At 46.1% G+C, this 14,092-nt stretch overlaps 1 protein-coding gene across 1 annotated transcript; it reads right to left on the bottom strand.

The window, feature by feature from the left end:
* Window positions 1-3,621: 3,621 nt before the first annotated feature.
* On the bottom strand, window positions 3,622-12,795 carry LOC114512543 (spermatogenesis-associated protein 31E1-like). Its single transcript, XM_028531461.2, has 4 exons — window positions 11,933-12,795; window positions 11,154-11,205; window positions 9,679-9,739; window positions 3,622-9,407 (listed from the first exon to the last, which is right to left on the bottom strand). The coding sequence occupies exons 1-4, from the start codon at window positions 12,116-12,118 to the stop codon at window positions 5,825-5,827; spliced, it is 3,882 nt and encodes a 1,293-aa protein (XP_028387262.2). The 5' UTR covers window positions 12,119-12,795; the 3' UTR covers window positions 3,622-5,824.
* Window positions 12,796-14,092: the final 1,297 nt, after the last annotated feature.

A 14,092-nucleotide genomic window follows, 5' to 3' on the forward strand; every position in this document is an offset into this window, starting at 1 on the left:
GAGAGAATTTTAAAAGCAGCAATAGCTAAGGAGAGAGTTACCTACAAAGGAGTTCCCATTAGACTCTCAGCTGATTTCTCAAAAGAAATGTTACAGGTAAGAAGGGGCTGGAAAGAAGTATTTGAAGTCATGAAAGGCAAGGACCTACATCCAAGATGACTTTATCCTGCAAAGCTATCCTTTAGAATGGGAGAGCAGATAAAGTGCTTCCCAGATAAGGTCAGATTAAAGGAGCTCATTATCACCAAGCCCTTATTATATAAAATTTTAAGGGGACTTTTCTAAGAAAAAGAAGATCTAAAATACGAACAGTAAAATGACAACAAACTCACAGCTATTAACAGGTGAACCTTAAAAAAAACTAAGCAAACAACTGGAACAGGAACAGAATCACAGAACTGGAGATCACAGGAAAGCTTATCAGTGGGAGAGGGAGAGGGGGAAAGATACAGGGAATAAGAACCATAAATGGTAGGTAGAAAAATAGATGGGGAAGGTTAAGAATAGTATAGGAAATGTAGAAGCCAAATAACTTATATGTAAAACTCATGGACATGAACTAAAGGGCAAGAATGTGGGTGGAAGTGGGTGTACAGGGTGGAGGGGAATAAAGAAGAGAGATAAATGGGACAACTGTAATAGCATAATCAATAAAATATATTTTAAAAATATGTGACAATGACACCTGAATAACTAAATTTTGACAATAACTAAAAATGGCCAAATAACATACTATCTCTCATTGGAAGATGGCAGAATTTTATTTTTAAAATTTGTAATTATCTAAAAGGGGTAAGATCTTTGGAGGAAAGAATTTTGGAGGTCTACCTACATCTGTAATTCTTCTGTTCAGAGACAATGATGTCACAAAAAGACAAAAATTCACCAACATTTCTCTAAGTAGAGAGCCCCATTTGCCCATGCTGGCAATTTCTGAGTATCTCAGGATTCTCAGTGGGGCAGAGTCACTGATTCTCCTCTTGTGCTTTCAGTTTTCTAAGTGACTTTGTTGCCAGTGGAAATACGGTTCTTCCATGAAGTCATAAAAAGGCATTTTGGGACCCACACACTGGAGGATGAGATGTAGTAGTAAGATTTTTTGGAGTGAAAATGAAAGACTGTCCATAGGTGCCCAGTGTCTCATTCATAAACAGGTAGCTTAGCTCCATCTGACCAAATCCTTGACCTGGTGAGCATAAGTGCCCACCAGGAGGGTCAGAAACCAGAACTGAAATGCCATCACCTTGGGTTCCAGTAGCCCAGTATACAAGGGAGGAACCAAAATACCCTAGAATTATCTTTTGGAGGGCAGGATTCCTTGCAGTACAGCTTTCCCCCACTAGGTGAGTGTTCTAGGAACACACCTGTGTCAGTGTACCAACTGGCATTATTGTGAGAGGCTACATTTGGCTTCAGTGAATTTTTTTGGAAGACTTTAAATGTGTATGCCCATTTCACGATGGGTTATTTATGAGCACACCTGCCAACACCATGCTGAGTGTTCAGCAGTTTTTGACCAAAAATGGCATGACCCCCACCCTCCCTATTCACCCAATCTCACCCCAAGCGACTTTCCTTTTGTGTTTTCCCAGATGAAAAAAGTCCTCAAAGAGAAAGTTTTGCTGATGTGGAAGAGGTGAAACAAAAAATGGCAGAAGCACTAAAAAGTATCAAAATCAATGAGCTCAAAAACTGTTTTTGAGTAATGGAAAAAAATGTCTTGATAGGTCTATTGCATCAAATGCAGAATACTTTGAAGGTGACTGAAGTTTAAACATATAAGAATAAATGCATAGTTTTTTACAAGTAAATTCCATTGTTGTTGGGTGTTCTTTTGTGGGGTCCTTCCTCATAGTCTCTGCTCTTGGCTGTCCTCTGGCTGGCACTGAGCTGTTGCAGCCAGGCCCTTGCTTGAGCCTGTGCTTGGAACCATGCAGCTGCTATGGAGCAATGTTACCGAGAGAGGCCTTTGTTAAGCTTCTATTATATTACCGCAGTCTTGGAAGAAAGCAGGTTTTCTTTCAAACTGACCAATCTCTTTTATAATTCTTCACAGGCTTGTTTTGGGTCTTCCCCCAAGCATTCCATTTCCTGGATCTTCTGGGGTTTTGTGCCCTTATCCTATTTGATCCTTTTCCCAGATTTTTTCAGGCTAGACCCTTCCCCTTTGTGGTCACCATTTTTTTAAATTAATTTATTTAGTTTCATTTTATTTTAATTGTTGTTCAAGTAGTTTTCTGTCTTTTACTCCCATCCCAGCCCATCCACCCAGCCCTCCCTACCTCCCTCCCATTTCTACTCCCCCCCCCCCATAGTTTTTGTCCGTGTGTCCTTTATACTTGTTCCTGTAAACCCTTCCCTTTTTCGCTTAAGTTCCCCTGATATTCCCTCCCCTGTCTCCTCTGGTCAGCCTGTTCTCTATTTCAGTGTCTTTGCTTATATTTTGCTTGCTTGTTTGTTTTGTTGTTTAGGTTCCTGTTAAAGTGTGGTCACCATTTTGGCTTCTATAGCACATGCCCAAAAGTTCTGCTGCATCATCTGGTTTCTACTGTGCATGTGCCTAGCAGATGAATTTCATTTGCAGTTTTATCCCTCCCTCGGTAATCCCAGTTAATGACTGTTTGCCTCATGGGGAGATTGGGCACCTGATTCCTTCTCCTCTCTCAGGAATGAAGTCCCCTCAGTGGAGGATGCAGCTGTCCCCTCTGAATGCTGTGGTGTCCTAGTGAATCAGGCTTAATGTCTGATTCAGCTCTCTAGTAGATTAGGCTTAATGTCTAGTTCCATTTTCTCTCTTTCTTTATTAATAACTAGCTAGGTACCTATTCTAACAGCATGGGCTCCTGCAGAGTGCCTGAGGTATCTGTGAGTTTGTTTGGGGGTCTGAAAGAGGGGTCTTCGTGGGAGATTTCTCAGTGTTGGTTTCTGTCAGAGGACTCTCTACACAGGTCTCTGTGTGAGGTCTTGTTACATAACAGACCCAAGGTGGGGTGTACGATATACTATTACCGAAAGGACCCCCCTTTTTCTCTGGGGGTCCCCCCCACTAGGTTTGCTTTGCCCACCGCCAGAGGAAAGATGTCTGTCAATGCCAGAGATTGGTGAAAATGAAAGGAATTATTTATTGAAAAGCTATACAGGCTTAGAGTAATGATTTAATGTCTTCATTAAAATACTGAAGTTCTTTAGAATACCCACAAATGCACACAGTCCTTCTTTCTCCCCTTTGCCCAGTCCGGGATACCATATCTCAGGAAAAGAAGTAGAAGTCCATGATTCAGGCTCCTGGCACCATCCACTGTGTTGCCACCATGATCTCCAGTTAATCCAAAGCCATATGGCACCTTCTCATGGCCCACTAGCAAGAGTCCTTTCACCCCTTTTCTTACAGGGAAAGTCTCTCCTGCTTCCTATGCTGCATGGAAAAAGGAGCAACCCAAAGCCATGTGGTGCTGACTCTTGCCCAAGCTTTGGGGTCCCCACTCCACCAGAGCTGTGTGGTCACCCCTTGGCATGGCTGCCACACCTGGGTTTGAATCCCAGCACCAGTTTTCCTCTGCAGCTCCATTTCTGACTCCTCCAACAATCAGTTACACCTGCCAGCATTCCCGCATTCTTCCAGCTTTACTGAGCTGCCATAGTAAGTCTAGGCAGGTGTGGTCCCATGGCATGGAGCCAATTATCTCCAAGCTCTCACACTGGTGCTGTAACCAGAGGGAGTTGCCTCCCAATTACATCTTAGGTGGAAGTCACTTCTATCCCCCTGGCTCAAGACATGGCCACAGCTATTTAACATATCTACAAAACCAGTTAAAGGTTATAGATATGTTAAATGACCACGCCAGAGGTTAGCTGCAAAGCTGTTGCTATATAAAACAGCTCTGAATGACCCTGATCCATGTGTCCCATCCCCCAGCTCAGAATTGTGGGGGTAAGGATATCCTATATATATTTTTTCTAATATTTCCTGGACATCTTGAGTTCTGGACCCCATTACAAATCCCTATTTGGGGCCCCCTCTTGTCTGTACCCTGTTACAGTCTCTCTATGAAAATCATTGTGTGAGGTCTCTGTGTGGGTCTCTGTCATAGGTCTCTGTCACAAGGCTCTGTGTGGGTCTCTCTGTGAGGGTTCTTAGTGGAGGTGTCTGTGCATACTCTCTGTCACAAGTCCCAGTGAGCAGTATCTCTGTGTCATCTCTGTGCAGGCCTCTCAGTGCGGGGACCTCCATGGCTGGCCCTACTTCACCTTAAGGCAGGGGAGGGGCAAAGGGACTTGCTCCTTCCTGTTTCTTGATGTTTTATCAGCATACCCATCTGTCTGTGGCACTTGTCCTGATAAGATCATGGAGTCCACTCAGCTCTGCCCACTCCCAGAACTGATCTCATCATCCCCTATGAGGACCAAGCAGCAGCCAGGCTCAGGGTCCCCACCTTGTGCCACACCCTTCTGAGCTCCTGAGGGCCCACGGCACTCTCTGCCCTGGTTTCCACCTCTCCCACAGGTCCTGGCTGCACTGTCACTGCTGTGTCCACCTTGGAGGCAGCTCTGGATCAGGGCCCAAAGGCAGGACCTGTCTCCAGAGAGAACTCAAAGTACGAGGAGTCCTGTGCCCGCTCTGTCCCTTCACCCCAGTGCTGGTCCCCCATGGGCCACACCTGTAAGTTAAGGTCAGAATTGTGTTCCATAGTCCCCAGTTCTGTACAAGCTGATGAAATATATTATGGAGAGATCAACCTTCCCTGCTTGAAGACTCTGCTACTTCTGTGAGGCTGCCCTTCTGAGTAGTAACCACAGGTGGCTTCCCTCACCTTGACTCTGGGAACTCAAAGGGGGTGGACACCCTGAGCCAATGGACCCCTAAATTCTCCTCCCCTCTGGGTTTGTAGATGACAGTGGGATACCAAGGGCTCCTTGGTCACTGCACAATTTATGGGCATGCTGTGTCACTTTACTTCCTTCCCCTTCATATTATCCTGGGTGCAGAGAGTCCCATTGTCACATAGTGACTGCATGCACAGTCACATCCTGCTCCCCTCCCTAAAAGGGAACTATGGGTGCCCTTGGGCAGGCCATCCTCTCTCCCTGGTAGGCAGGTGTAGGGCCCTTAGCAGCCTCTGTGCCCCCCACCTGCATACGCTCAGAGCTGGGAGTATTGCCCTAGTCCTTGCTGCTGCTCCAGAGAGTGAGAAAGGCAGAGGGACGGGACACTGAGCACAGAGTTCACAGGGGTTGGCTGGTCCATGTCCATCTCAGCTTCACAAGGGAGAGAAGGGCTCCCAGGCAGGTGCCAGCCATTCCCACCAAAGATCCAGGGCAAGATCTCTCCCACCTCTGGACTCAGGACCAGCACTGCTGCCAAGGCCCCCTCCCCACTCGGTGAAACTTCATATAAACTGAGGTATTCAGCCGTCTCCAAACCCTTCCACCACAGCCCATTAAGTTCCAGGTAGACAGAAAGCAGGAGAGGATGGGCTGAGCAAGATCTTACAGTTTTGCTCATCTTGAAATCTCCTAAATGCTTTTGTTTGTCTATGTAACTATGAATTATGGAAAAAGGTACACTGAGGAAATGTGCCTCACTGTGGTAAACCTCCCCCATGGCACCATTCCTTCTGGGAGCCAAAGAAGGCTCTTGGGACAGTGAACCCAAATCCCTTCTCTTCTACCTGGAGTACACAGACAGAGGCCACCAACTCTCATGAGAAAAAAATTGTATATTTTGTGAAACAGTAAACTTTGTAATAGGAAGAACCTTGGGGATGCTGGTTCCCTGGGTGGAAAGGCCCATTTGCCATCCCTGTCTCTGGTCAACCCACTCTTATTAGAGCAGTTGTGGCCCTTGGGGGTAGCTTGGTGACTGTAGGCCATATCCGTCTTTCCTCACTCTTCTCTGCTTTGAAGAGGAGAGAACCTTGAGGTAGCAGGAACACTCACCTACCGGTGCCTGAAGTTGTTGTTTGTGTTGATTTAACTCCTTGGCATGAAGTCCTTGGTGAAGTCCTAATTTCTCCACCAGGATTTGTCCAACTGCTCTCACGATCACCTGAGCTTCAACAGGTGCATTGTCCAGAACTGGTCTGCTTTTAACTGGTTCTTGGTTCTGGGCAATGGTTATGACAGGTTGGCCTTTTCGAAGAGGTTCTTCTGATCCTTTGCCCTTTTTATTGGGGTTAAGATACTGTGGAGAGTGCCTTTTTCTGAAGTGGTTTTCCAGAAAAACCTGTGTTTTCTCTGGCAGGAGTTGTAAGTATTTACTCCCGAGGGTGTCTCCCATCCCCCTGACCTGAGGAGGGTTGTTCATCCTACTGGCTTGTGAATTCCTCGGTTCTTCCAACCCTTCATTTTGTTCTCTTTGGTTGGGTCTCCTATCATTCTCCCTCCCATCAATGGGGAGAAACATTTTGCTTTGGCTTAGAAATGGGTCCTTAAGTTTTGGTATCCCAGGCTCTTGCTGCCCCTGGCTGCTCTGTTCACTCAATATGAGGTCATATGGCACCTGTGCAACCAACATGTCCCCACTGGTATTTTCCCTAAGTGACCCATGAGAAGCCATAATGTCTGCAGCGAGAAGTACATCATTGTGAAGGTCTTGGAGGAGTACATTGGTGGCACTGTCTTGGAGACACATGCCACTTGTATTGTCTTGAAAGATGACATCAGTGTGACAGTCTTGAGGGAGTAAGCTGGCAGCAAGGGCTTGAAGCTGGTTCTCTGACTCTACCTTTCCTTGAAGCTCAAACTTATTAGCAATGTTTTTTTTAAGGCTTGGCTCTTGTAGATCTTGGGCCACTGACTTTGTAGGTAGTGAGGAACTTTTATCAGGCACTAGAGACTCTGATCTCCTCATACCCATATTAATGGTTTGGGAATTGGCCAGTACACTGGGTCCCACAGTGACTTTCCAAGCAGGGGTCTCCTCAGCCTCCAATGCCTCCCTGGCCTCTTCAGCCTTTGAAGATTGGGACCCTAAGTTCATCTCCACTATTGCCCTTCTCCCCTCTCTTGGCTCATTTCTGGCTACTGCTGAACTTGGATTTGGTATCAAGCTTCTTTTTTCAATGCCAGTGACAGTCCCAATTTGCCATATTTTTCCCATGAGGCTGAGTGTGAGGGAATGAGGAGGTGGCCTGCCTTCCTGGCTCTTCAGAGGGGTCTCTGACAGCCCATGGCCATCACCAGAGGGCATCTCTTCCAGGGTCTTCTGAATTTCCTCAGACACAGGTGAGGTGGTGGAAAGGGGACCTAGTGGAGTGAGCAATGACTTTTTTGTTATCACCTTTTCTCCTAAAAAGGGTGGAGGAGGTTTTCCCAAGACCTTGGTGTACTTGTCTTCCAAGTGGACCCCAAATACATAGACAGATGAAGTGGGGGAGCAGGCTCGTGGAAGGGGCAAATATTGTGTCTCATGTAGCTTTAGATTTGTGGGCTCAAAGGCCTGGTGGGGCCGGCCCCACCTATGTCTTTCGTGAAACCTTATCATATGTGCTTCCAGCACCTGTTGAGTGAGTGGACTGAGGAAGGAAAGCTCACAGGAGGTGTTTAGGTAATATTCCTGACCCTTCAAGGATACTTGATTTCTGGTTTCCATGTGAGTGTGGAACTTGAGAAAAACATGGTTGGCAGCAAGCCAAGATCGACCCACACTCGCAGGGATCAAACCTTTGATGATCTGTTCTAACTTCCTGTCCAAATGTGCTTTTAAGATGTTTTCTATGTGTTTCTTTTCTGGGCCTGTGTATAAGCAAATTCCTACACCACTCTTTTGTGGCTTCAAGTTCCCTTCTGATTTCCTCTTAGAATTTACTTTCAGAACCTTCACTATGATGGTGTTCGAGTCTCTGGAGAGAACTTCTGGGATCCTCCTCATACATTGCCATAGATCTCTGCGAAAGTCCTTTCCTCGTTGGTCCTTCCTGTGGGACCTTCTATGGTACCTAGACTCCATCTTATGTGAGTCCTGAAAGGGCCCCTTCTTGTCTTGTGCATGACACATACCTGGGAATTGGCTCTGAGCCTGCATCATTTCCAGAGACACCTGGACCCTGAAGTGCAGGCCACCCTGCTGTTTTTTTGTGGTGAGCCTTTTTTGAAGATACTGCTTCTGGAGACTTTTGCCGATAAAGTCCTTGTGAGGAATAGGAACTCTTCTGTGGCCATGGGAGGCCCTACTATTCTGGGGAAAGTTGGGTGTAGGTTGGCTAAAGACTTCCTGAGATCTTTTGGTCAGAGAAAGTAAAGCTCGCTCCCTTTTCAATTCCAGATACTGAATGTCAGGTGGGATGAAATATTGTTCCTTATTCTGGGCTGTAGGGCAAGATACCCCAGAAGTGCTCATCTGGATCAGAGAAGAAGGTGGTTGGATTGAGTGGGAGGGTATGAGATGAGTCTGGGACTGGATTTGAGCCAGAGGTGGGGTCTGGGACTGGGGCAAGTTTCCAGTCAAAGGTTGTGGTTGGGCCCCAGAGAGAGACAAAAGTACAGCCTGTGAAAGCCCTGAAGAGGTTGTAGGTTGAATTCGAGCTGGACAGTGGTTACACATGCCATTGAATAAAAATGAAAGAGGCTGTGGGTAAGAACTCCTAGCAACCCAGGCAGTAGCCACCAGGGACTCACTGTGTAGGGAGGGGAGACCCCAGAAGAGCTGGCTGCATTTCTGCTGTCGATGGTCCTCCCAGAGCTGGTGATGTGAGAACTGCTGAGGACTGGGCACCTGCTCTTTTATGTCCTTCATGCTCCAGAAGGGTTGGGGGGTTGCGGAGTCCTGCTTAGCACCCAGTGATGTCCATATATTCCCGAAAGACTTTAGGTGGTTGTCTAAGCCCTTTTGTTTCGACAATGACACATCCCTTTCTCTCTCCTTCCACACCTTCAGTTCTGCCTTCTTGGTGATCACTATCTCCAGCAGCTTCTGGATATCAGGGTTGATAAATGAGAGGCTACCGGTCTCTATCTGTTTGTCTGTGGGGTCTCCCCAGAATAAGGCCTCAGGTGGGTGATGGGACAGGTGCTCTTGCTGAGACTCATGTTGTGATGAGGTGGGGAAGAATAAGGCCTTGGTAGTCACCCACCACCAGGACAAGAACTTCATGGGATAGCTTGAGCAGCCAAGGCCTGAAATGGCTGGGATGGAAGATGCCAAAAAGGAGTTACCTGGAGGTGAGCTCTTTACAATGGTACTCAGAGGGATTTTCATCAAGTCAGGTTGGTCCTGATGTTCTGCTGACAGGGGGGAGGCCAGAGGTAGAGTACACACGGTCAGGAGAGATGGGGAAGTTGACATGGCAGGAGCAGCATTTTCCACAGGCACACAGTAAGGCTGGTGGACTCCAGTGGGTGCTGCTTTGCACAACTCTCCAGGAGGGTTTTGACAAGAATGCTGATTGTCTGAGAACTTCCCCAGGTGGCTGCAGAATATGAAGGCATAAGCTGCAGCCAGGAGCTGATGGGTAGGCCAGAGGTGGGGAGTTAGGCACCTGAGGCTCAAAAGTTCTCCATGGTCCCCATGCTGATCTCCCAGTGCTCCTGCTGTCCCTAGTCCCAGGGCTATAGCTACACCCTGATTCCATGGCTACCCATCAGCAATACCCAGGCAGTCCAAGGTGGCCTGCAGCTCTGGAATCACATCATAGGTTTGGGAAGGAGGAGTGCCCAGGAGAAAAGGGGAAGAATCTTTACCTTTGCAGGAGAGAAATCAGGCACCGAGCCTCTTCTATTTCTTGCAGGCAATCTCTGCAGGCTGGAAATCAGGAGATGGGGTAACATGGTGAAGAAGTGTCTGGGGGCCTTACAGGAGGCTGAGTGCAATGGCTCTGTAGGGGAGATGCCTGGGAGAGTGGACTCTGGAGTCCAAGCATCAGAGTCAAGACCACATGATCCCTGACAGTAATGGCAAGACTGGTGACAGGCAGCACTCTGTCATTTACAAAGTGCTTCTATATCCACTACCTGCTGTGACCCTCACAACTTCCCTGTCAGGGAGAAAGTAAAGGGGGCACCTCACAGACCAATCTGAGAGAAGGTAAACAATGTGCCCACAGTTGGACATGTAGGTACCACTTCCCAGTCAGACACTATTGGTTGAGTGTTAGGAACCACCCTGTCTGGTATCAGAAGCTGTAAGCCCCACCAAGGCTAATGCTGAAGGAATGACCTTGGACCGTAAGCCAGCAAGGAGACAAAAGCTTATCTCCCTGGCAGGAGCACCACTTCTGCTCCTTTTACTTCACCCTGCCTGGCCCCCAATACTTGGTCAGTTAGCCAATGATGGGTAAGATTCCCCAAAGTGGGGAATGATCTAAGACAGGCATGATCACATGGGAGGCCCCCAAGGAAGGACTTGGGGGGCTACAGCAAAAGGGGGTGATGGACCCTCACCCCTCAGCTTTGACAAAGCCTGAGTCCTCATTGTCTGTGAGAAAATCTCCTAATCTCTTGGCTGCCTTATTTCCCTTGCTCCACCTAAGCCTGAAACAATGACAGAGGGTGGTGCAGCCCTGTGCTGGAAAGGGTGGGTTCCCCAGGCAATGAGGCCTAAGAAAGAATATGTAAAATCCTGTGAAATCTGCTTTGTTTAGAATGCTCTCAATTAACTGATAAGGGTCAAAGGAAGAAGTAACTTAGGTCCTCAAAGTTTTACAGCTCTTTAGCTATCTGACCGTGACTCAAAATAGGCCCTCAGAGTTCTTTGTTATCTATTGTTTGATCCTTACTTCCTGGCAATGATTAATGAGTTTTACCTGAATTCCTGTGCAAATGAGCCCAATAAAAGGCCATTGAGGGACAGGCTGTTGGCCCTTCTTTGAGAGATCAGCCACCTTTCCTCCCCAAGCAGATCATATCTTGGTAGACTTATTCTCAATCGTGGCAGCCAGGGCAGGGGGGCCCTGTGGGCAGAGCCCCCCTTCCCCACAGTTGAGGACAGCAAAAATGCCCCTTCTGAGACACCCCTGTCAGGGAAACACCCATTTCCAGTACTTCAAGGCTTCATCCCAAGCAGATTCTAAGAAGTGTCCGGGATCTGACCTTCTCAGGAGCCTCCTGAGAGCTCTGTTTCCTGAAAGACAGGCTCTGTAATGGCATCCTTGGGAAACAGGCCCTGGTCTCTCAGGGACAAGACCAATAAAGGCAAACTCTCAGGTGCAGAAGCTCACCTTTCAAAGCTCCACTTTTCTTCCTGCTCCTCCACCTTAGCTCCACTGAATGCTGAGAGATAAGACAAAACTCTCCTTAGACAAGCTGCAGACACACAGTGTTTGTACATAATATGACTCTCTACATTTAACTAATGGGGCTCTCTGGTTCTCCCCCTTTTATTTTTGCAGTGGATAAAAATTATTTTTGGTTTTTCCTCTTTGGAAAATGTAAAAAGAGTTTTTCTATGTGATACTGACCTTGGATTTCTTCTGTCACATTTCCTCTGCTCAAGAAAGACACACTTTCTCAGGCCTACAGACCCATCCGAGCTCCCTCAGGTAGGACTCTGCTTTCCTGAGGCCATAGCCCCACCCCAACTCAGAGGCTCTCAGGGTCTCCTCACTGCCCTGGATCAGCCTGAGCTAAAAAAAAGGACAGGCTCAGCTGAGACACCTGCCATGGGAAGGTGGCTGATGAACCAGAGCTCTGGGCTTGTCCCCACACAGAAATCCAGCTCTTAGTGTCCAGTGCTTGGCCATCGCTCACTGCATTTGGGGCTATGCCTTAGAGCCTCCACCACAACCAGTAAGTTGGAGATCTTTGGATGGAAATCCTTCTGTCTGCTTTAACTCCTGCCCAGCTTGGCTTGCTCCTGGAAGGGTGATGTTCTATTCTTCCATGAGAATGGTCATCCTATTGTTTCCCATCTCAGGAGTCTCTCTAGGTGATTCAGAAAAGTGGAAATAAGAATAGAAGACAGATAATCTCTTTTGGGTCTGGGCTCAGGCTTCCTTACCTTCCTGATGTTTCCGTGTTTCCTAGGTGGTGGTAAGGGTGGATCACTCTCCAAGCAGGTGAGTAATAGGAGGAAGAGCAATAGTCCACATGAGATAGCGAAGATGATATCAATCACCAAGGAAGGGCTGGAGCTCTGCCATGTAGCAAGAATGCTTTTCAGAGAAAAGAGAGGTTTCTCCATCATCTGAATTGCACAGTTGCCTTCAGGCAACTGAGCACTGGGCGTGGCTTGTAGACCAGAGGCCTAGGCCAACATCACAGATCATGGTCTTGTCACAAAGGGCTTCTGAGGGCAGAGAGGGGGCAATAGAGGAGGATGAACTACTACCCCTCCCCCCACCCAGCCTAGCAGTCTCTACCCCTCCACTCTCCTTGGACCTTGTGTACTTTCATCAATTTTCTGTTTATTCTACTTGGAAGCCAGGTATTACCTGGTTCCTGTATCTCTTGGAGATCTTTGCTTGAATCCACCCACTTTCAATTGTGTAGCTTTTGATAGTGTAGTCCTCTCAGGAATATTAGCCATTTCACAGGGATTGATACTCTCAGAATACCTTCTGTCTTCAACTGCATTTTTTAACCTCACATATTCACTTTCATTTATTTTTGTGAGAACATTTAAGTTCCACTCTCAGAAAATTTCAGATACCATAAGTCACCATGATATACATTAGATCCTCAGGTCTTTATCTTGTAACTGAAAGATTGTACCCTGTTACCAGTTTCTCCCTGCTATTTCCACCAATCTCAGCCCCTGGCAGTCACTTTTAATTCTATTAGTTCACTTTTATTTTAGATTTCCCATATAAGTGACAATATGCAGCGTTTGTCTTTTTCTGTCTGGTTTATTTACCTTAGTATAATGCCCTCCAGATTCATCCATGTTGTTGCAAATCTCACCTTTCTTTTCCCCACATATGTTTTTATCTTCATCAATGGAAAGGCAGAACTTTATTTTATACTTACTAAATTTTGACTCTTTAATTTGTTATTGTTTTCATCAATCTTTGCCATCTTCATTCAGAATGACTAACACAAAAGTTTAAATTAATAATTTATTATTTAAAATTCCCCAAAATATGTATAATAAAAGATATATTATAAAATATGTATAAATAAAAATGCACAAACAAAACCTGCAAATGATGTTTTATGTTAGTAACACTTATACTTCTGAGGTTAGAAAAAGCTTCATGGAGACTTATAGGACATGCTCTACACACACACACACACACACACACACACACACCTCATGTGCATATTCTGACAGACCAATTCAGTATTTTCAAATCCAAGAATTAAGCATTTCATCATTTTCTTTAAATCTTTTGTTTTTTTCTTGACCCTGTCTTTTCTTACTTTGCCCCTAATAGACATTCTCCATTTTCCAGAGTTTAGAAACCTGTGTGCTACTCTCAGAAGCCAGGAATGTGTTAGTGGAGCTCAGGCTCTGATCTTTGGAGTGGACATTGGGACTGAGCCACTAAGGCTTGAGTTTGAGTCTAGTCAAGCTGTCTTTTCTGTTATTCCTAGTGCATTCTATACCTATTTACTTTTTCAAAGTATGCTCTGCTTTCCTTCTCTTGCCCAATGCAGACCTGGAACCTCCAGTTTTGCCTGTACCTTACAGAGAGAGACTTTCGAGTCCTGTAGGTAATTCCCTTGTGACATCCTTGAATATCCCTTTGGACAACAGGAACTGGGGGTTACTTAGGGATTGTACTTTTTAATCACTACATGGTTAATTTTTCTTATTAACTAGAATATAGGCTTGAAAATAATGTATATTCTCTGTTGGTCATAAATGTTTATACAACTTAAAGGAGAAAGAGGGAATTTATTTGGCTGACTATTGTGAATGTGCAGCTCAAGAGCACATGTTCAGCATCAATTGCTGTTTTTATCTGTCTGCAGTTTCTTCACCTTTTATGAAATTGTCATTGGGGCATGACAACCCTTAGTCAGGACAACATAGGCACCTAGGGAGCATGGAGGGCCCCAGTCTGGACAACTAGGATCAATAGGGAGCAGGGTGGGCCCTGATTTCTGCTTCATTTTCAGGCTACCTTATGACTGGAATGTGGGTCTCATCTTTACCTAGAAAATCAAGCTTAGGTATGCAAGGAATTACCTTCCGATATTATTCTGTGAGATATTA

Source organism: Phyllostomus discolor, chromosome 3 (genome assembly GCF_004126475.2).
Source record: "Phyllostomus discolor isolate MPI-MPIP mPhyDis1 chromosome 3, mPhyDis1.pri.v3, whole genome shotgun sequence".
NCBI lineage: Eukaryota > Metazoa > Chordata > Mammalia > Chiroptera > Phyllostomidae > Phyllostomus > Phyllostomus discolor.